The 21515-nt window shown below is 36.2% G+C and overlaps 1 protein-coding gene across 2 annotated transcripts in view; it reads left to right on the top strand.

The window, feature by feature from the left end:
- The window catches only part of SORCS2 (sortilin related VPS10 domain containing receptor 2), a 533288-nt gene that overhangs the window by 423271 nt on the left and 88502 nt on the right, over positions 1–21515 (top strand). For both annotated transcript variants that reach the window (XM_072334228.1, XM_072334229.1), the window contains exons 4-6: positions 5300–5464; positions 9495–9568; positions 19366–19430. In XM_072334228.1, coding sequence (XP_072190329.1) covers positions 5300–5464; positions 9495–9568; positions 19366–19430 — 304 coding nt within the window. The remainder of the gene's footprint in view (positions 1–5299; positions 5465–9494; positions 9569–19365; positions 19431–21515) is intronic.

Raw genomic sequence — 21515 nt, 5'->3', positions numbered from 1 at the left:
CATAAATAATGTAAATTGTAAGAACAAGAAAAATAGATGACTTGATCTATACTGTGACTGCAGTGCCATGGAGCTATATCAATACTGTCATGAGATTGGCAGTACTGCCATGAAGAATATTTAGCCTCAAAGCTCATGTGGACATACAGTTTTATGTGCTGGTATCAGGAGTCTTGGGGCTGGCCTGTGCAGCAGCTTTGTCTCCCTCTCAGATGCCAACTTTCATCTGAGCATAACATTACAAGTTCTTAATGGAAGTTAATTGACCTTACTGGAGATAGCTCATAAGTTTGAAATTAGCTCCATCTTTAAGTATTTTTCTGGAGTGAGTCCAGCACTCCTTAAGATTAAATCCCAGTAGGCAAGTCCTCTATGTCCAATGCGAGTTGCATGTACTGAAGGATGTGGAGAGATGCAGGGGCTTCCAGGGCATGCCTGGTATCTCTTGAATAGATGCTATGTACCCTTAAAGGAAGAGTTTCTGTATTTCAGCTTCTTAACTTGAGTTATATTTCTTTTTCCAAGTTCAGTTTAGAGTTAATATGGGGTGTCTTGATTTCAGACCATACACAGGATTACATAATTTACAAATGGTGTTTATCACTAATTGCATAATTCTTCTGTAGCAAGTCTGATGGTACAAGTCTAGAAATTTCTTCCTGATAGACTCCTGGATTTTATTTTTATTTTCATATATATATATTTTTAATATTAGAGAAAAGGAAAGGAAAATAAAATCTAGAATTGTGTAAGATCAGTTGCCAAAGATGAAGGAGACAGCACAATTGTAATATGTTAGAAGATTGCCTTGTTTTAGAGAAAGTGCTGATTAAGATCAAATTTATCTTCAGCTCACATTTTTATTGGACCTAAGCTTAGGGGAGGGGGATTATATTTCAGAAACGGTGGAAATGATGCATGTTAATATCCTATGTTTATTGCCACTTGAAATTACAGCACAGCTTTGAATTGCTGCCAAATCTACTGTTAAGACTCCGTGGTAATCACTATGATTATTCCAAGTTTTTTGTGGTAATAGTGGGAAGAAGAAGTATGATGCCCAGACTACTGTAGCCTTAGCTGTCAGCATCTTTTTATCCTTTGGGGCTCAGGTTGTGATTCCATTCAGTAGAAGGAACAGGTAGACATACACATTGACCAATCAGTCCTGAAAGAGGGATTAAATATAAATGGATTTAATCACACTGTTTTCAGATTTATTTGGCTTTTATATTTTCTAACTACTTCATGAACTTCCTGAAACAAGAAAAAGCATAGCTTTTCTTTATTTTTTTTTTTGGGATGCTTTAATTTTTATATGGACTTGGTTTACTGTTTTTCATTTTTATTAGAAATCTCTTTTGCTCTTCTTCACGTTGATATATATCATAGCTTATTTTTAGTGACTTTCTTAGTAATCTGTGGGATATATTTTTACCTTGAAATATTCTTCTGCCTTCACTTAACTACTGAAAGTTGTAGATATACATTCGATCTAGATGTATACCAACATATTAGTGTGGTTTGTTTAGCTGAGGAGAAGTTAAGAGGTGAGGCCAGAGATAAACAGCATATAATTAAGCTACAGTTTTACAAAAAAAAAAAATAAAAAAAAAAAATATTAAGAGTTTGATGAGGAAGGAGAAATGCAACATAAAAAGTAAGGTCTAAGAAGCTTAAGTGAAGTTTAGATGTGATTAAAATCTGTTCTGCTTTTTGGTTACTAAATTATTCAAGCAAGTAGTTGTTTATTTTGAGTTAAAACCATCAGCAACCACTTTAAGTCAGCTCTCCAGAGTATGTTCTAGTTGCATCCCTTCATCTGTTGCTAGTAGGAAGGTTTTGGTATTTCTTGCATTTACAAAGTAAATAATACTCGTTGTGGAAAGCATTTAATGTGAGGACAATATTTGTTCTGGAATATTTTCCTCAGTAAGTAGTGCCAGCCAGCAGGCAAATCTGAACACCCTGTGTGTGAGCTGTGGGGAGCAATCTGTATGCCTGGCACAAAATCACTGATTTAAACTATGGAAATATAAATCAGAGCACTGAATGAAATTCAAAAATATTTCATTAAATGAATTATGATACGTGTGTGTACAAGAGTATGGTTAGGGACTCGTGTATGCTTAAATGTCTACAGTATTCAAGGTACATTTTTTTTCTCACAGACTTAACTCTGAAAGATGCATTTTATATATATATGTATATATATATATATTAAGGACAGTATTAGCAAATCTCACAGCATATTTGCATTTCGTTACATCTGACATTTTTCTTCAGACTTCCATCTCTAGAATAAAGTTCTTTGAAAAGTTGTTCTGTGGGTTCTTATGATGGGTCAGAAGCAGATATGCCTACACACAAGGTTCATCAACAGTGATATCCACTCCCAGCTTTATAAAATTAATTCCTTTATTATTTGGAAGCCAATATTTTGGTATTTTTGTCGTCATAATATTTACTGGGCTGAAAAAAAGATAGCAAGACTATAACGCTGTAGGCCAGACTTCATCATTCTCTTCAGTTACAGCCTATGCTTTTTCTGGTGTATACCCTATACTGATTTGTCTCAGTTGTGTATGTTTTTAAAGACGTAAACTGAATGGATTGTTGATAATGACATTTCTGAACATTATTTGGACAGGAAGACGGTATCCAAAGGTACTGCAAGGAATTAAGCTTTCTATAAGGAATTAGTGCTGCGTCTAGTGATGCAGTATGGAAGAATTCATATACACTGCATGCTATGCATGAATCTCAGAACCAGCCTTGTGCACAATCCACATATTAACATTCAAAGACATACCTGGGCACAAGCTTCATCAGGATTTGTGGAGCTCTCATTGCATGTGGAATTCACTTGGCCCTTTCACACAAGACCGGGTGGTTCTTTCTGTGATCTTGTCATAAGCCAGCAAGTTTGAATATTAAGCATATCAGGTAGAATGCAGGTTGCTTGAATTCCTCCATTTCTAAGGAAAATCTGATGTTTGGAGCCTATGCTGCAATTAACAGTGAAAAAAGGAAAGTATAAGTCTCCATGATGAGCACAGATACTTCTCTCAGTGTCATGATGCAAGCAAGGATGCAGGGAAGCACACTATAACCACATTCAATTTTAGTCTGGTGTCAAGCCCTCTGTAGAAAACTGCTGAATGAAGATATTAAAAGAATCTTTCAGTGGTGTACCTGGGTTGTGAACCATATACTTGGATTATATGTACTAATAAATTAAACAGATATTGTCTGAAGAGTTTACCCAGGATAAAGGAAGCCATGCACATTGTGGATGGCTCTTGTAAAAGTATCATTTATAGAGGCCTAACAGTAAAAATGACACATCTTCATACTCTTGGGTAAAGTCATAATTAAAAATATAGAAAATCCTAGAAAGATTACTGTCATGGTTTTATGGTGTTGCTGTCAATATTCCACATCATAACTGGAGCGTAAAACTTCCAATGATCCATACTGCATATGATGTTATGATGTGGAATATTGACAGCAACACCATAAAACCATGACAATTATTAACCTAGTCACACAGCTAATCACTTCAGATGTGGCATAATGAATGCTATAGCATGGGCTTTTGATGTGGACCATGCACCACGGACCACGAAGCATATGTGTATGTGTCCCTTTTTCAGCAACGTACTTTAGTATGTCCTTCATTTTAGATACATAAAAGCAATGCAGAAATTTGTAAAACTGTACATGTGTTTCAACTACAAGTACTCATTCTTAAGTATTCATTTTTTTCCCCCAAGACTAATAGTGGTAAAAGCCTAGACCAGCTGATTTATCTGTGCAATTCATTAGAAATTTCAATTTCCTGGACTTCAGCATTACTTAAAAAAGCATACACAAACACAAAAACAAACAACAAAATAGACTACATAAAAATTGTGCATTTCTTCTAATATTTACTTTTTTTTGGTATTCATATTATTCTAATGCTGTTTGCATAACTGGTTGCCGTTTATCTTTTTAACAATTTACATTCACCATATAGCAGTGACTAGGATTCTGTGGTGTCTTCTGCAACATTTGATGAATATTTAAAATGTGCTCTGATTGCAAGATTGTTATTATTTTTTTATTGTTCTTGCAGTGAGCTAAATAGAAACCAGCTGGCATTTTGAAAATCTGTTTTGTTTGTTGGCTATCTGTGTATAAGGGCATCTTTTTGCTTGCAAGCTGGGCCTATTTGGTCTAGAAAGACAATAAAAATGGGTACTCATATTGGCATTTTTTGAACTATGCTATGACATGTTAGTGAACTGCCAAAGGTGAAGAAAAAGAGAAGAGTGCAATTCTGATTAGATTATGTGAGGAGAATTTCTTTGTTACTGAAAGCCTGATGTGATGTTCAAACAAGAGAAGAGCTCAAGCTATTAGTATGTTTGAGTTATAGTATTATCTGGACATAAGAAGGAAATGCAAATAACTGAGTTACCTATTTTTCTGCATCAAAGTGCAGAGAAATAATTAAAAGAAAAAAAAAACAACAAAAACCTTTCTATACAAAGAATGTCAGCAGGACTTGAAGCAATGGAAAAAACATTATAAAGTAGTTCTTCCTCGTGGTGAATTTGCTGATATATAACTATAGCAGTGGTTACAGTTTTACATTTAGTATTTATAAATGCAGCCTCACTAGAAGAAGTGATGTATCTGTATGGATATCTTAAAATGAGTCATTATTAGTTTTAACTCCTTTTAGGTTTTCTCAGGATTTTCTCCCATGGCATCATGAATCTTGCATGAGGATCAAAATCTAAGTCTGTCACTCTGAGTAGAGATAAGAATTGTGGTCAGTTTGGTGCAATTAGAAAGAGAAATTATAGATTTTGAAAGAAGGAAGATTTAGATTGGATATTAGGGGAAGTTCTTTATCAAGAGAGTGGGGAGGTGCTGGAATAGGCTGCCCAGAGAGGCTGTGGATGCCCCATCCCTGGAGGTGTTTAGGGCCAGGTTGGATGGGGTCATGGGCATCCTGGTTTAGTATTAAATGTGGAGGCTGGTGGCGGGGTTTGGAGATTCATGATGCTTGAGGTCCCTTCCAACCCAAGCCATTCTATGTTTCTATGATTTTAACATTCATAGATTTGGACAGGGAAGTTTAATAGGATCACCTCTTAGACGCCTATGAGGTTTTTTCCCACAGAATTTTTATATATGATGGGGTATGCATGAATTCTGACATTTACCCAAGAAAAAATGAACATGCCTTGATTTCTGTTTTAGAGAAAATTGTCTTCTGAGTGAATGTGTTGTCATTGTCTTTTAGATCATTCTTGTAAGTTCTTCTCATAATGACCGTGACCAGAGCCTTTTCATAAGCACAGATGAAGGAGCTACATTCCAGAAACAACCCATTACTTTCTTCGTGGAAACTCTCCTCTTCCACCCAAAAGAAGAAGACAAAGTACTCGCTTACACAAAGGAAGGCAAGGTAAGGCATGAACATACTCTGTTTGTTTGAGGTTTAGCAGCTATGTCATTAAGAGGATAGGTAACTTTTGTGATGTGCTGCTGAGTCTTGGGGTTTATAAAAGCAATTGTTGAGAAAGAAGCCATAGTCACTGTTTGAGAAGCTTATTTGAACATTTATTTCATTCATGTCCAATTTTTTGCTTTGTGGAATCTTCACTCCTGTCATTTTCAATTGATATGGTTATTGCTAGTATTTATCCTTCTGTAGAATAAATACTGCCTCTGAAATGCACTTCTTCCTAGAAAATGACCATAAGCAACTGCTCATTAATTTATAATGTAGTAGAAAGTTAATGAAGCTGAAATACTGCCTTCAAAGGCCTTCCATGGGATGTAAAATAAAATAAACTGCTTAATCATACAGCAGAAGAGTATTTTGAGGATCACTGAATCTGTAGAAATGTAGAATAATTCTCTCTCATGATATATTTATAACACATTCGGTAGTTGTAATATGTAGTTTGTACTCTTTGGCCATCTTTTTTTTTTTTTTTTTTTTTTTTTTTTTTTTTTCTTTTCTGGGTAACTTATATCATCTCTCTGGGCAGGCTCACCAGTGAGTGAGCCCACACTCTGTAAAAAGTGTCATTCATCTCTTTTTCACAGTTCCCAAACTACAACTTTAAAGTCACTGCAGGTCTGGTTCTGATAGCGCTCTCACCTCCACCATCACTCCTTTTTTTAAGCCAAAATTAGTCAAGCTCCAGTCCATTTCAATCCTTGTCAAGAGATCACAAAGTGTTTATATACAGTTGGTGAGAATAAGTTGCTGCAGCCAACTGCTCCACTGACTTCAGTCACATTATATCAGGTCATCCTTGGGGATAATTTCAGGGGTATTTAAGTTAATAGCTCATCCTCGCTTTGTGTTCACAGGCATTTGCAAGTAAGGATGGAGGCAGAATGAAAAAGCATAACAAACCAAACACAGTCTGTCGTCACATGGTGTTTCACTTACTATCTTGAATTCTAACTCATAACACAGTTAGCTGTTACAAACGTGATGAGTAACTTTTATATGAACAAAATGCATCAGGAAAGCTAAAAGTTGTGAAAAGCTGATGCTATGAAAAGTGCTGTTTTAGATTGACTTTTGTTTCTGATGATTGTCATAATCCCTTTGTTTAGTTAGGAGATCAAAGTGGCAGATTCATTAAGTGTCATAGTGTGATTGAAGACATTGACCATCCACACACAACCAGTCATTAAAAATATTTCCCAGAAAAGAGAAGGAGTTAGGAGCTCAAAGTGAGGCATTTCCTTTGTGTTTTGAGAAATTATATGTGATATGGAAGTTTTCAGGCATTTTATGCTTGGATAGCCTCCCAAAGTAGTGATACTATTACTTGCCACATTAAAACGCAGCTGGACAAAAAAATACAAAACAGTCAATAAAGAGTAACTTTTCAATAGTAGCAGGAGCATTTTAGGTGATCTGATAGACTTCTCTCAGGGTTTTGGTATGACACTACAAAGAGTCAACCATAAGGACATATTGGTCAAGCCCTACATCTTTACCTGAGATGTACAAGAATGAAGGCTGCCTTTCACTATAGCTGTGCAAATAACCTGCCCAGTTGTGTAACATCCTTTGTATAAGATCTGACATGTTTGGCCTAGCAGGAAGAGGAAAATGAAGTGATATTGGCAAAGGAGGATTTGAAAATCAGAATTGTGGCTTGTCATACAAAGAAGTCACTGTATGAAAACCAAAGGTCTCCAGAGAGACTGTTAATCTGAATTTGGCCTGGAGAGATTGTATACTCTGGATTTTTGAGTTAATTAATACTACTTTCACTGAAATAAAGTCATATAAAACAGTGACATGATCTAAAACTCAGGAGAATCTATTCCCTATTATTACTCAAATGATTCCTTGCAAAGGCTCTTTGCAGAAATACAAGGAATGTGGGATCGTGTCCTTTGTAAACAGCATTTATCTAATCTTCTCTGTCTACTGGAGCATCACAGCCTGCCTTACAGCTTCTGATTTGATTTACTTTTTATTCTGTATTGCAAAATAGGCATTGTTCTTCCATTCAGAACCCTAGATTTTATTTAAATACAGCTCTAGCCTCTGGCTGACACTGTAAATGAATGCAAATCTAGTCAATGTAGTTGGACTAATCCATTTACTGCCTCGAATCTATACTCTCTTTTTCTGGCTACGTCAGTTATAGTGAATAACAGTCAGCTATTCACTGAATCTTGATAAATGCTTTTTGATTTTAAAACTCAACAGATATGGTGGATTTTAGTTGCTCACTAAGAATCTGTAAAGGTGGGAAAACTAAGAGATACATTTTCCCCAACCCATTCTATGATTGTTTGATTCTATGATTTTCAATTTCTTTTAAAAGTGATTCCTTACAGCTATTAAATGGGTGATAAGAAGCATCTTATTAGAAGTGTTTTCTGAAGCCACCGATTTTAGCTGACCGCTGTTTCCACCTCATCTATAAACTCATTAGTCAGTTTTATCATATGCACCTATTATAAAGCAAAACCCACATCTTTTTCTTCATTTTAAGGAGGCTGAGTGTGTGCTAAGGTTAGGTACGCATTATTTTTTATTTATTTTGAATAGCACATCAGTTAAAAATCCACCTTCGTTTTGAATGTGCCTTCTTATTCCTACTTTATTCTCCCTTGCAGTCAGACTGTAAAGTCTTTTCACTACACTAAACCAAACTGTTTTTTTGTCTGTGCATCAAGTAGGTCAATATTATTGTAAGCAGTCAGAGTCCTGATCATTGTTTCTTACCACAACTGTTCTTAGCCTGCTTTAACTGATTGTGCAGTGGAGTAAAGCCCAGTAATTGTGAAGTAGAGAATAAGTGAGGAAAAAGATGTTTTAGTTCCAACTCAAATTTAAGTAAATTTACCCATAGAGTTTATGTTGAGGAGAGTTATCTAAGGTTTTACATAGTGATGTAGCTACTTTTCTCTAGTAAAAAGTAATTCATAGCAGTTTTTTACATTAATCATTGAACTTGTAGTTTTAAAACAAGCAGTTCTTACTAATCCTCATAAGACTCTCCAATAACAGCTGGTGACTGAACTGCTGAATTATTCCCACATCAAAATAGAATAATTTTACTTGCTTTTTTCCCCCTTTATTGATATTAAAAAGAAAGCCTATCATATGTAAATTGGATTAAATAAGAAATGCATATAGACAGCAGGGGGCTGTCAGAAGCGTGTCTCTATGGAAGTATGATAGGTATTTTCTAGTTTAAGCGGAGGAAATACATTATGAGATAATGTGAAGAAAATAAAGAAAAGAGATTTTTAGATAACTGTTTTATCTCTCATTTTATGCTGGGAATAAATGCTTTCATGTCTACTCTATTGATACCCATCCATATTGTTAGTATTTGCAAGGATGAGCTGTTCAGAGGGAACTGAAGACTTCTCCAGGTCATCTTCTGGCTCTACTTAGTGACCATTTCTCAGGGGTCTGTGACTGGTATCCAAGAGGCAAGCACTGAAATACACCTTTCCACATCAAATCTCTATAGAATTTCTATAATATCTTTTGGTACTGTATTAGCAAAGTTTTTAATACAGTGACTTCCTGTCCTAAGTGTGTTTAGTAGAATTAATTATTGAAGAATAAAAGAAGCCTTTGTGTTCATGTGGTCAATGGATGGACAGGAGAAGTGTCCTTGTGCCCTCTCACATTTATAGCTTTGCTCGGATCAAAAAGACTCTGACCCAAAATGAATTATGAATTATGTCATGGTAAACAAGAAGATGTTGTCATCAGGTTTTATTCTTTATAGACTATGTTTTTAAAGATTTTCACTGTTAGAAGGTATTACACTGAAAATCATTGTGGAGAGTTCCTGGAAATTATTATTATTATTATTATTATTATTATTTATTGATATGCAGTCATTCATTTTAATAGTGACATAGTACCTGTCCTTTAAGATGTACATCATTAAGTTTCCTATCACCTGATTTTGTCTCATTTTGTTTTGTAGGTTTATGTATCTATTGACCTGGGGAAAAAATGGGTTCTTCTTCAGGAACGTGTTTCAAAAGATCATATTTTTTGGTAAGAAAACTGTTACCTTCCAGAATAGAAAATGTAAATATAATTATAAATGTAAATATATTTCATTCTAATCAAGAAGGGTATTTCCAGAGGTGCCAATAAAAACAGCAGGAACCTTCATGTCTTTTGCAGATTGAGTATGTCAGCATTGCTGCATCTGCTATTGCCAATTCCTACTCACACCAGTGACTGGCTGAGTGTCAGTGTATATACGGGTTACAGGTCTAGATCTATGGAGCCAAAGATTAAAGAGAACTGTAATGTCCAGTGAAATTGCTTTTTGTTTTAGTGGTAAAATTGATCTTTGGAGACGAGAACAGTCTTTTCACAGAGAAAAATCTATAACATTTTTTTAAGAAAGGTTGAATCAGACATTTTAACTGGAGTCATATATAAACTTAGGGGAAACTGATGAAAAATGTGGCTATAGAATACACATATAAAATTGTTTTATTTTTGGGTCAGATATTTTGCAGTCTCTGAAGATGTTTAAGAAGTGATTTAAGCAGATTGACAAACGTTTTTGAAGGATAAGCATGTTATTTTCTGCAAGTAAAGTATTTGCAAAATATGTAACATTATTTACTTCAAAATTAGACCTTACTAGTATTTTTAATTGATTTCATATTTAAAAGTGGTCAATCTGTGTGCTTGACATCTATTTGTTTTCTATGGGAAAAATCCAGAGAATACCACTTTTCACATCTTACTTCAATGTGCTAATATAGACTATGCATAAACATATCATTATCAATTATTAGTATATTTTTATTACACTATTAATCATAACCTGATGGTCATTTTCCCTTTCTAAATGGCTTTTAATTTGATTTAGGTCTAGAATTGTCCCTGCAGAAATCGTGGGAGTTGTTCATACTTCCAAGCACCTTGTTTTGCTCTGCAGTCTCTTTACTGTCCATACTTTTAGAAAAAACGGCCTCTGGTCTGTTTATAGTAACACCACTCTGATTTATTCCAGTTTGTCTCAACCTTTTCTGCTGAAATATTAGAATCAGACTCATGCTTTTTCGCTTCTGTGAAACATATCCTTACTCAAGAGCTTACTACTGCACAGCAGCTGGAATGTTACAGGCAAAATGCTTCACTCTCAGCTACTGTGCAAATGGTATAATCACTTAGAAGTTAAACTGTGGGTCAGAAGTGTCATGTCTCCCTAAGTTAAATTGCATAGGATGTAAATTAGGAAGACATTCAGCTCTATCTTTAATTAAATAAACTTTTAAAATGCATGCAGCCTGAAAACCATTGAAGTCACTAGCAAGTACATGCTTAAGATTGTGTCTGTATTTTGCTGTATTTCAGAATCCTTAGGTTTACTTATATCATTCAGACACAATCACGGAAAGCATCCCAGAGCATCAACAGAAACAATTCCTATTTATTACTTCAAAAAAATGTTTTTTTCATAAATGTCACATTCTTCTTAGTTAAGACTAATAAATTCTGAGAGCTTGTACATTTATAACTATCAGAAATAATTTATAGGTTTTTTTTTACTCCTTTCCTGTGCATAGATCTATCTGACTTTCCTCAAGAACTGTATTGGCCAGCATCAGCAAGAATTTAGGGGCAGATGTTTAGCACTGCCCCCTTCTTTTAACCTTACTAAGTACCAAATCACATGGGATGTTGCAATACAGAAAGAATAAGCTGAGAATGGAGGGTTGCATGTGATGACATTTATATGGAAGTTCTGTCGTTTTAGAAAACTTTCTACTGTTGCAGGGCTTTCATTTCATTTCACTGGAGTTATCATAGTGCTGGATAGAAAACCAGTGTTTGTGTAGTATTCCATAAGCTGTAAAAATATGAGCTTCATCGGGCCTTGGCTACTGGAGAACACTCAGCTGAGTCCAGTATTGTGTTCTTGGAAAAATGGATTTGATGGATGGACCACTCTCTGGATAAGGGATTAACTGTGTGGCCACAGTCAGTTGCAGTCAGCAGCTCAGTGCCCAAGTGGAGATTGGTGATGAGTGGCATTCCTCAGGGTTCAGTGTTGGGACCATTGTTATTTAACATCTATGTAGGTGACATGGACAGTGAGATTGAGTGCACCCCCAGCAAGTTTGCAAATGATACCGAGCTGAGTGGAGCAGTTGGCATACTAGAGGGAAGGGTTGCTATCCAGAGGGACCTGGACAAGCTGGAGAAGTGGGTCCATGCCAACCTCATGAAGTTCAGGAAGGCCAAAAGCAAGGTCCTGCATCTGGGTCAGGACAATCCCAAGCACAGATACAGGTTGGACAGAGAATGGCTTGAGAGCAGCCCTTGAGGAGAAGGGTTTTTGGGTGTCACTTGATAAAAGACTCAGCATGTGCTAGCAATGTGTGCTCACAGCCCAGAAAGCCAATCAGATCCTTGGCTGCATCAAGAGAGGTGTGACCAGTAGGTAGAGGGAGATGATTCTGCTCTTGTGAGATTTCACCTGGAGTATTGCATCCAGTGCCCCCAACACAAGAAAGACATCAGGCTGCGAGAACCACAAAGATGATCAGTGGGCTGAAGCACCTCCCCTGCAAGGAAAGGCTGAGAGAGCTGGGGCTTTTCAGCCTGAAGAAGAGAAGGCTCTGGGGAGGCCTTATAGCAGCTTTCCAGTACCTGAAATGGGGTGTACAGGAAAGTGGAAGAGACTTGTTAGAAAGGCATGTAGCAGCAGGACAAGGGGAAATGGTTTTAAACTGGAATAGGGTAGATTTAGACTAGATAATAGGAAGAAATCCTTTATTGTAAGGGTGGTGAGACACTGGAATGGGTTGTCCAGTGAGGTTGTGGATGCCCACTCCGTGAAGGCATTCAAGGCCAGGCTGGGTGTGGGCAGTCTGGTGTAGAGGCACGTACCTCTATCTATAGCAGTGGGTGTTGGAACTACATGATCTTTAATGTCCCTTCCAACCCAAACCATTTTACAATTCTATGAATATATAGCATCTGCTACATTAAAGATAGGTGAAATGAATTCAAATTAATTGCTTATCTCTCTATAAATTAGGGCATGTGTCTTGCTGATAATGGCTGGTTGTGCTGAGCCCATTTTATTTTCTTCTTTAGTATCCACTAAGCTTTTCCACAATATAGAGTTGGATAGGATAGGATAGGACTTTTATTTCAGACTGGTAACTACAAATATCCACCGCAGTATTTTCCAGTGCTTTTCAAAAACAATTTCCTGCTTCTGTGCCTCCAGCAGCAGTCAGATCTTCCTGCATTTCCTGAAGAAGCACTTTTCTTACACACTGAAAATCTAAATGCAATGAATTTAATGTAATGTCTCGTGTATTTATATTCTGGGAAGGTCAGTGGGGACTGAGTAGTTTAAACTATTTATGTCCAGACCTTATACTGTAGGCTTATAAGCAATATATTTAAATAATCATCTAGGCTTTATTTACTTTTCAAGTATTCTAGTCTTTCCATTAAGTGTTTTTACAGATTTAACGTATGGAATTTGGTCTTTCATTATAGTGGAACTAATGGAAAGGTTATTGATATCGCAGGAAAGTGTATGCTATCATCTCTGTTTTAGTAGCACAGAATATTTTCATCCATCTATGATGTAGTGTGACATATTCTTCCCTCTTTCCAGCTGTTTTCCCAATTTATTTCATTTATACTTTTGGACAAGAAAGTTGACTAATCCTTCATAGCAGTTTTTCTTCCCTTAGCAACTTAGCAGGAAAAAACAAAAGGGCTTGAGAGGCTTGAAGGCAGATGTAAAGATAATTGTAAAACTTATGCATTCTGGACATTTGTTTCTTATTCTTCATTTGTTATTCTTATTCAAGTTAAAATGAAAAATCAAAACACAAGGAAAAATAAAACAAATTAAAAAAAAAAAACAAAAAAAACTTTTTTTTAGTAAGCTTCCACGTGGAAAATACTGATACCAAATGCTTTAACATTGTTCATTGAGAAGCTTGTTTAAATTTTCCAAAGGAAAATTATGACACATGGATCTGAAATTAACTTCAAAAATTCTGCTTAGTATGAGATCAAACAAAATATTTCGTTTTGTATCAACACTAAAAAATGATGATTTCTTCACAAATAGTAGCTGGAAGTTTTATTTTGTGAAAAGTTTGAATTTTGATCAAATTGTTCTGCTTGAAAATTAAGAAAATTTTAGTGACTGTGACCAATTTTACTGCTGCATTTAAACTATCAGCAACCATTGCTCTAGGGTGAAGATTTCAACTGAAGTTGTGTTGATAGTGTCTAACACTTGAAAGTACTTTTTCCAGTTCTTAGTATGTCTGTGGGAGAGAATGCAGAGAGAGACCTTTAGAAATAGAATTCTATAAGCTGTCCCAGCAAAACACTGAACTCCCACACATCATATGGTATGTAATTGGTATATATTGAAACTATTCTTTAAAAAAAGTAATTATTATTTGCTAATACTTCAGAAAAAGAAAGAATTCTGCAATTTGGGATTCTTCTGGCTCTGCTGCTATTCCTTTTTGTCCATCAGGCTTATGCACCAGTTGAGCTCCATTTGATTTCTTGAAACAGAGTTTAGTAATACATAAGAGAAGAATAGACTGTGAATCAGCTGTCTATGCCAACACAAATATACCACAGGACAGTAAGTCAGTAATTTCCAGAGAATTAGGTCTAGCATGTTTTCACTGTCATTTTGTCTGGAGTCGTACAAATGGAATATGTGAATCCTCTGCTACATCTATTATTTTTAGATATCGGTTCTCCATTTTCATGTGTAGTGAAAACATAAAAATAAAAAATGAGTGTATTTGGGTAGAGCAGCTGTTCTCTGGGGACTGAAGTTCTGTTCTTATCATGATGTCCCACATGAACAATCAATCATAGCTGTAGCCATTAAAGTCACCGTAGCCATTAATGTCAAGTGCAGCAAGTTCCTGCCCATTCAAGTGTCAGGTAAAAGAGTGGGTTTTGGAGGTGTTATGCCCCGAAGGAGAGAGAAATGGAAAGAGGATTTCATTGAGGTTTTAACATTGAATTTTGTGTGAAAGGCCCTAGTGTGGGAAGCCAGGGATCCGCATGGGCACTCATTCTTACATTTGACTTAATCACTTAGGACAATATTTGTTTCTATTTCTGTCTGTCTGGTGATGGGGCTGGCAAACCACGCTGGCAGTGCTGGTCACATAAGAGTGGCAGAAATAATGTTTGTTTGTTTGTTTGTTTAAGTATTTAGGAATAGGGTGGAAATAAGAAGTAGCAAACATTGACTGTGCGAGGTATTGACTGGGTCACCGAAACTGCATCCTTCAAAGCAATTATGAAAAAGGAAAGGCCTGAAACATAAATCTGTCATAACCAAATGACTTCAGTTTGTATAAATCAAGTTGTAGCTTTGTCTCTCTGAGTAATCAGGTTGCCAAGAGTCAACTCCATATTATGTTACTCTGAGAAAGCATCTGTGTGCTTTCGACTTGTTTTCTAAGCAAGAATTCTAAGGTGAAACACTAGAAATCAATCAGTGCAAACTTGGAACTTATTACCTTTTGGATAAAGTTCACATTAAGGGATTATAAGGGGTGCAGATAGAGGACACTTGCAAGTTTTTAGACAGCCTTTGAGTGGAAGCAGCCACATCAGCAAGCGAGTTTCTATTGATTTGGTTTTGGTTTCATGTGGTATATTTGAAGATATCTCTTAATCATTATGCATCCAAGTGAACTGGATTGAATACTTAACAGTGAAGAGACCTACTGGGGGCAGAGGAGATACATATCCTTAGCAGACTCTAGATGGCTAGTGTTTTCAACAACTGTTTCCCTACAAAATGAGGCCAGGCTGCAGAAGTGAAATATGAAATCATAATTGTCATATAAGAGATTAATGCTTATGATTCATATTTTCAGATACGTAGTGCTAGACATCAGTAGTAAATTTTATTCATATTGTTACATAAATCTGAAATTCTAGGCAGGTGTTTGTGTTCTAATATTGTATGCAACCAGAATAAGAAATAACTGGGGTAGTCTGGGAGGAAGAGAGGTAGCCAAATAAAAGTTTATTAAAATAATATGAAATGTCTGTTAACTTGCATTCTCAACAGAAAGCTCTACATTTTTAGCATCATTATTTTAAAATTAAAAATTCTTAATGGCTGTATCATGGAGTATATATTTGTAGGCTGACAAAGGCAGATGCAGTGATCCTGTTGGTCCACTCCACTACTTCATTACACCACTGTGACTGGATGTACACCATGCCCCTTCACCACAGCCGAAACAGCTTCATATCAGTGCACCACAAAACAGGGCTGTCTGGCTGCACGATCAGATGGCTTAAGAAACTGAAAACCAATCCCCAAATTACATTCTGCTGAATTAGTTTTCCCAAGAGGCTCAACATGGTGTCAGACAGGCACTGGTGCTAGCACAAGGGAGATGATGAGAACTTGTATTCATGGGAAAGGGAAAAAGCATATTGAGGCTGCCTGTATTTGCACCACCCTGCAATCGGGTCAGACTATTTTCCTTCTGAAGTGTTGTAACCACACTGTTATGCAATTGGAAGTGCTAGCATGTTGCGCTTGCTTTCTCCAGCACAGTCTACTTGTTAAGAGATATTTCATTTCTGAAGGAAGATTTGTCTGGTCTAAAATTAATCTGCTTTTTTTCCATGGACTTTTGAAGTGTTTAGTATAAAACATGGAAACAACTTAAAGATGAAGATTCCAGAATCAGTGGCAAGCCCTCTTTTACTCATGAAAAGCAAACGAACAAAATGGTCTCAGATTGCTGAGATTTTAAAACCTTAATTGCAAACTACTGTGAGAAGAAAAGGGAGTGAATTCTAACCAATCCAAAAACCCTGCTGACATGGAGGAAAATAGTTCCTGAGAAGGTGCTCCTTGTACTGAAAACTTAAATTTCTATTTGAAAAGAGAATTTGATGGTGGAAAGTCAACAGACAAGGAAGAACTGAAATATTATCGATATCATAACGGTGTCCTTTTTTTTTTTTTTTTTAATAAAGGAAGAAAGGACTAATCCAAAGTATCTGTAAAATTGGGTGAAAGGATTTCAGAGCTGCAAACTGTTTTAGAGCAGATATTCAAAAGTATACTTTAAGTGTTTAATATGTTCAGGGAGTAAACAAAGCTTCAGGAGTTACATCTCATCTGTATAGCTGTAGTAATATAAAACACTTCAAGACTTTGAAAAACAAATTCATTCCTTTATTCTGGATAAACTCTCCACTTAAATAGTGCATCTCACCCATTAGACATATCTAAAACTAGATATCTATGGGTATAGCTTAATGATATATTAGCAGTGCTGTGGCTTCCACCTTTGCAGGGCTACCTTTAAATTATACAGTTCCCAGCATGGTTAGCTCAGGGGGGACATCAGAAGCAGTGAGGGAGAAGCAATACTGAGAACACAGAAAGGTTGTGTGTTAGGCTAGTAGAATACTGAGTAGAAATGCTTGTAAAACTGCAGCATGGAGTTGTCACCCCAACCCTGTTGTGTAGTCACAACAGACATCATAGGAGGTGGTTCAGCTGGTTTCAGAAGAGAGGAACTTGCCCTCTGGAAGTAATGGTTCTCTGGTTCAGTAAAGGATAGTTTGAAAAGGATGGATAAGGGAAGTGTCAGAACTTCAGAGTGAAGGAGATATTACTTGTTTTTTGTCTGGGCTAAAAACCACTTGCCTTATGATTTTTTTTATTTTTTTTTTCCACATCCACTGAAATAAAAATCCAAAGGAGATAAGTAAATCTGAGTTAGAAGCTGTCATGTTCTGTGTATGTGCAGTGTTCATTAACACAGATCAGTTGTGAACTCTTGCCATAGAAGACTGCATTGGAAATGAGATTAGACTTCACTTGTGCCAGCTGCCATTGTTAGGAGGAACATGGAAGAGATGAGGTCATTATCACTTTTGAGTTATTGAAAGAAGTGTGAAAAGTTGAAGATATTGACAAATATATCAAACCATGTTAATATATAATGAATTAGAGATAGAAGAGATTGTTTCTCAAGTACCCTCAAATTGCCTCTGTATTATTGATGCCAATCTTCATGTCGGGCTGAGCCTTAAAAAAGCCATAAAGTTTCTTCTAGTTTGTAGTTCAGCTGCATGAACAAAAGGTATTCAGCAAATATCATTTTCTTCCTTCAAAGATTTGACTGCAGAGAAGATAGCAGGTTTGATCTGACACATGATCACCTAGAAGAAATAGACAGTGAACACTGAGAAAAGTAGTCCACAGATCCTTCTGTTCAGATATACTCTTATTAAATCAAAAAGAATAAATCATCTTTTCTGATTTGATGTGTTGTCTCCAAAATACTATAATAGGTTTTGTTTCAGAGATTATTTCTTTGTAAGTACAGGACTTTTCCATACATCTACTAAATAATTCCTGATAGAAGTTTCCATCACATCTTATGGCTTGGCAGAAGTTTGTTCCTCTTCCTTCCTTTCCTTCTTCAGATTCTTTCATTTATCTTATTAAGGAAAAATGACAATGTGATTATTTCTGGTTGTTATGCAGCGGTGGAAATCATCCAGTCTCTTCTCCCCAGCCTGCATTCCCAAGGAACCACCAATTACTATGTCTGAGTTTTCTCCACTTCTCATAAATCAGTGCTATTAAAATCACTAAACAGTGATGTAATTTCCATGCAAAACATAGCCTTAATGCATTTGATTATTAATAATTGTATCAAAATGATCATTTTTCTCTAAATACTGTAATGGGCTTTTTTAGTATCTGCATCCAGCTACTCTTTGGTTCCTAATGCAGTCCCTTTGCATGTCTGCAGATCACATCTATGGACTCACTGGGCTCTCACATTGCACTGGATTCTGCTTTGCTCTGCATGTCTGTCAGCTCAGAACTTTCTCCTAGAATCTGCCTGACTAATGACAATGTAATGTCCAGATAAAGCCACAGCTGTGGCTGTTGTTCTTAGGTTGGGATGGGAGCCCTGAGGGCAGAAAATTCATCCTTTGTCTGAGCATATTTAACATGGGAGATATTGAGAGAAAATCAGCCTGTATAATCGGTATACCTTTTCAGAATTAAACTGTGCCTTGGTCAGTTCTGACTAAATTTCCTTCTTGAGATATCCTTCTCCAAAAAATTCTTCATTTTCCTCCTTTATCAAAGCAGAATTTACTCTTCTCTTGAACATCCTTAGCAAAGATGTGTCAATTAGTTATGGAAGGCATGTGTCAAATGCATGATATTTCTAATTTCCCTGGATATCAGTTTCCCTGGCAGTGTTCAAGAGGCGTCTGGATAGGGAGCTAGGAGATATAGTTTAGAGTTTTTTCTGTAGGTATGGTAAAGGGAGGACAGTTGGACTAGATGATCTTGTAGGTCCTTTCCAACCTTATGTTTCTATGATTCTAATGAGAATGGAATCCACATCTTTACTAGCCCAATATCTGTCTTGTATTCTCAAATGTCAAAGGTAATTGTAACAAGATGCTCTAAGGCTTTCTAATAAATGTGTGCATCTCTGTGTATGTCTGTAGATAAATTTATGATTATAAAGTCTTGTTTCCAATTTCATACCTGTTTCTGTTATTTTCTCCAATTGATATTGGGATCCTACTTGTATATGTATTTTAGTAAGAGAAATCTGAAAGAAATTTAAGAATAATAATTTCCATCTAATGTTTGTAATATGGCATTTTGACTGGGGCTTATTTTAATTTCCCAGTTAGAATGTTAAAGCTGGTTAGTATGAAATCTTCTCTTTTCTTCCATCCACATAATTACTATTCTGTAACTGGCTCTGCATAACTTAATTACATTATGTTCTTAGGGCTGTTGCTGGAGTTGATGGAGACCCTGATTTAGTTCATATGGAAATTCAGGACCCCAGTGGAGGTATGCAAATAAAAATGTTATCAATTGATTCCCTAGCGTATAGTCATTTCTCTTTTGTTTTTGGGGCTTATTATTATTATTATTATTATTATTATATATTTTTCAGAATAAGTGGAAATCAGATTCTTTATCTGTAGTCAGCAAAGCTAAAGCTGCCTTGTTATGTAAAAATATAGTTTAATTTGAAATTTACTTTTTTTCCACTCCGAGATGAATTGACGTCAAGATGCTATGCTCCATTGAAAATGTCCATTAATAGTGAAATTTGTTTTGGCAGTTAAACGTTGAACATTTTTTCCTGATTTGCAAATAAAACTGGCAATGTAGCATTAGTGCTGGGTAAGTGTCTGTTAAAATGAATCGTTACATGTGGCACTCCTACTGAACTAACCACTGTCTCTCAGCATTTCCTCATGTTACAGCGTCCAGTGTACTTTGAGACTTCAAAAGCAAAATAAATGAAAAAAACAGAATAGCAGTCAGGATGTGCTGTACTGAAGAGTCACCACCATTCCAAAAGTTTGTATGGGTTCTCGTTGCCAATGAACTCTTTAAAGATAATTTAGTTCCTTGAATCAGGTCATCGTGAGTTCCTATGTAGTCTTATAAATTAGTTGCAAAAGATGCATAATTTGACCTTCCCTGATCCAGTACTTTGTCTTCATTTCAGCCCTATAAAAAGACAGAATTAAAATATTAAAATCTTGATGACAAATTTTCTAAACCTTTTGCCAGTGTGGTTTCTTAGACTTGCTGAGCTCTCCACAGCCCCCTCAATTGCTCTGTGGGGAGATGATAGTGTGAGAAGTTTGTTTAGGAGCTACTTGGAATTTATACATATATTTACTTATTTCAATTTAATGGTAACAACAGAGAAGGATAAAACTCATGAAATATTTATTTCCTGTCTGAGTTCTCAATTAATCGACCTTGTGCACTTAAGATCAATAAAAGCATTGCCATTGATTTTAGTGGAAACCACATCTTTGTGCAGCTTTGTTTGTCCTGTGAACTACGAATAGCTGCAAGACTTTTTGATTGCCCACTCTAGTTGCTCAAATATACTTATGAAGAAGATTTGGAAATATGCAAGAGAACTTGAATTGACTTTAGTTGCTTTTTAAACAGATCCAGATTTTAAAACAGATATTTGTGTTGAGGACACTGGTTTGTCCTTTTCCAATAAAAAGCCATAGTACATGGAATACATTTCCTACCATGTTGCAAAAATAATGATGTGCATGAGGGTGTTTTATTTACACTTTCACACTGGAGCATGGAGAAATCAGTGGCCTGAGCACAGGATCATGAATATAACCATTTTCTCACTGAGCTTGGGAAAGTCATAGATGTTACTCAAAGGTTTGTGGCACAAGTGAGTTGTATAAATGCTCAAATCTAGGATAAGGTCATTGGTTGCAGCTGTTGTAAAAGAAGATGCCAACTCTCCTCATGCTATTCAATGAGAGCAGATTGCATAAAGATACAGCCTATGCCTAGCTGGACAGGAAGAGAGAGGCCATAGCCTCCACTTACATAAATTACTGCAGGCTTTTTCAGCAATAGCTGAAATGCTATAGAAGCCCTGTCCCAACAGTGAAGTTCCAATTCTGTGTGTTGGCTTTTCTACACAGTTTTGAAAATAGCCTTTAAAATTCCACACCCTGTCTATTAAACTGAGTCTTCTCACTTATCACAATTTTATACTGAGGCTGATCTATTGATTTCAGTTACGCTGTGTAAGGATGCTGCTTCTTTAAAGGAGTAATTTTGCTCTGTGCATAGGTTAACTGAGAAAAGAGGCTCCTTCTATTATCCCCAACCTTGAATGTCTCATTCATCTAATCCCTAATCTCTCTGGACCAGCAAAATTTGGATAATGACAGCCTTCCTCACACGAATGATCTGAACTGTAAGCAGTTAATGTATTCTCAGTACATTGGAGATTGAAAAACTCTTGTATGTGGGCTTAATATAATAATTTTGCAACTAAATCGACTGGCAAAGGCAGAACTATCCCTACATGAATAGCATTTTATAGTTCTTGCCTCCTTTTCCCTTGAAAACCTTGTCATGCGTTTCTGT

Source organism: Excalfactoria chinensis, chromosome 4 (assembly GCF_039878825.1).
Source record: "Excalfactoria chinensis isolate bCotChi1 chromosome 4, bCotChi1.hap2, whole genome shotgun sequence".
Taxonomy (NCBI): Eukaryota; Metazoa; Chordata; class Aves; order Galliformes; family Phasianidae; genus Excalfactoria; species Excalfactoria chinensis.
Note: the sequence above shows the minus strand (reverse complement) of the source record. Positions and strands in the feature narration are given on the sequence as shown.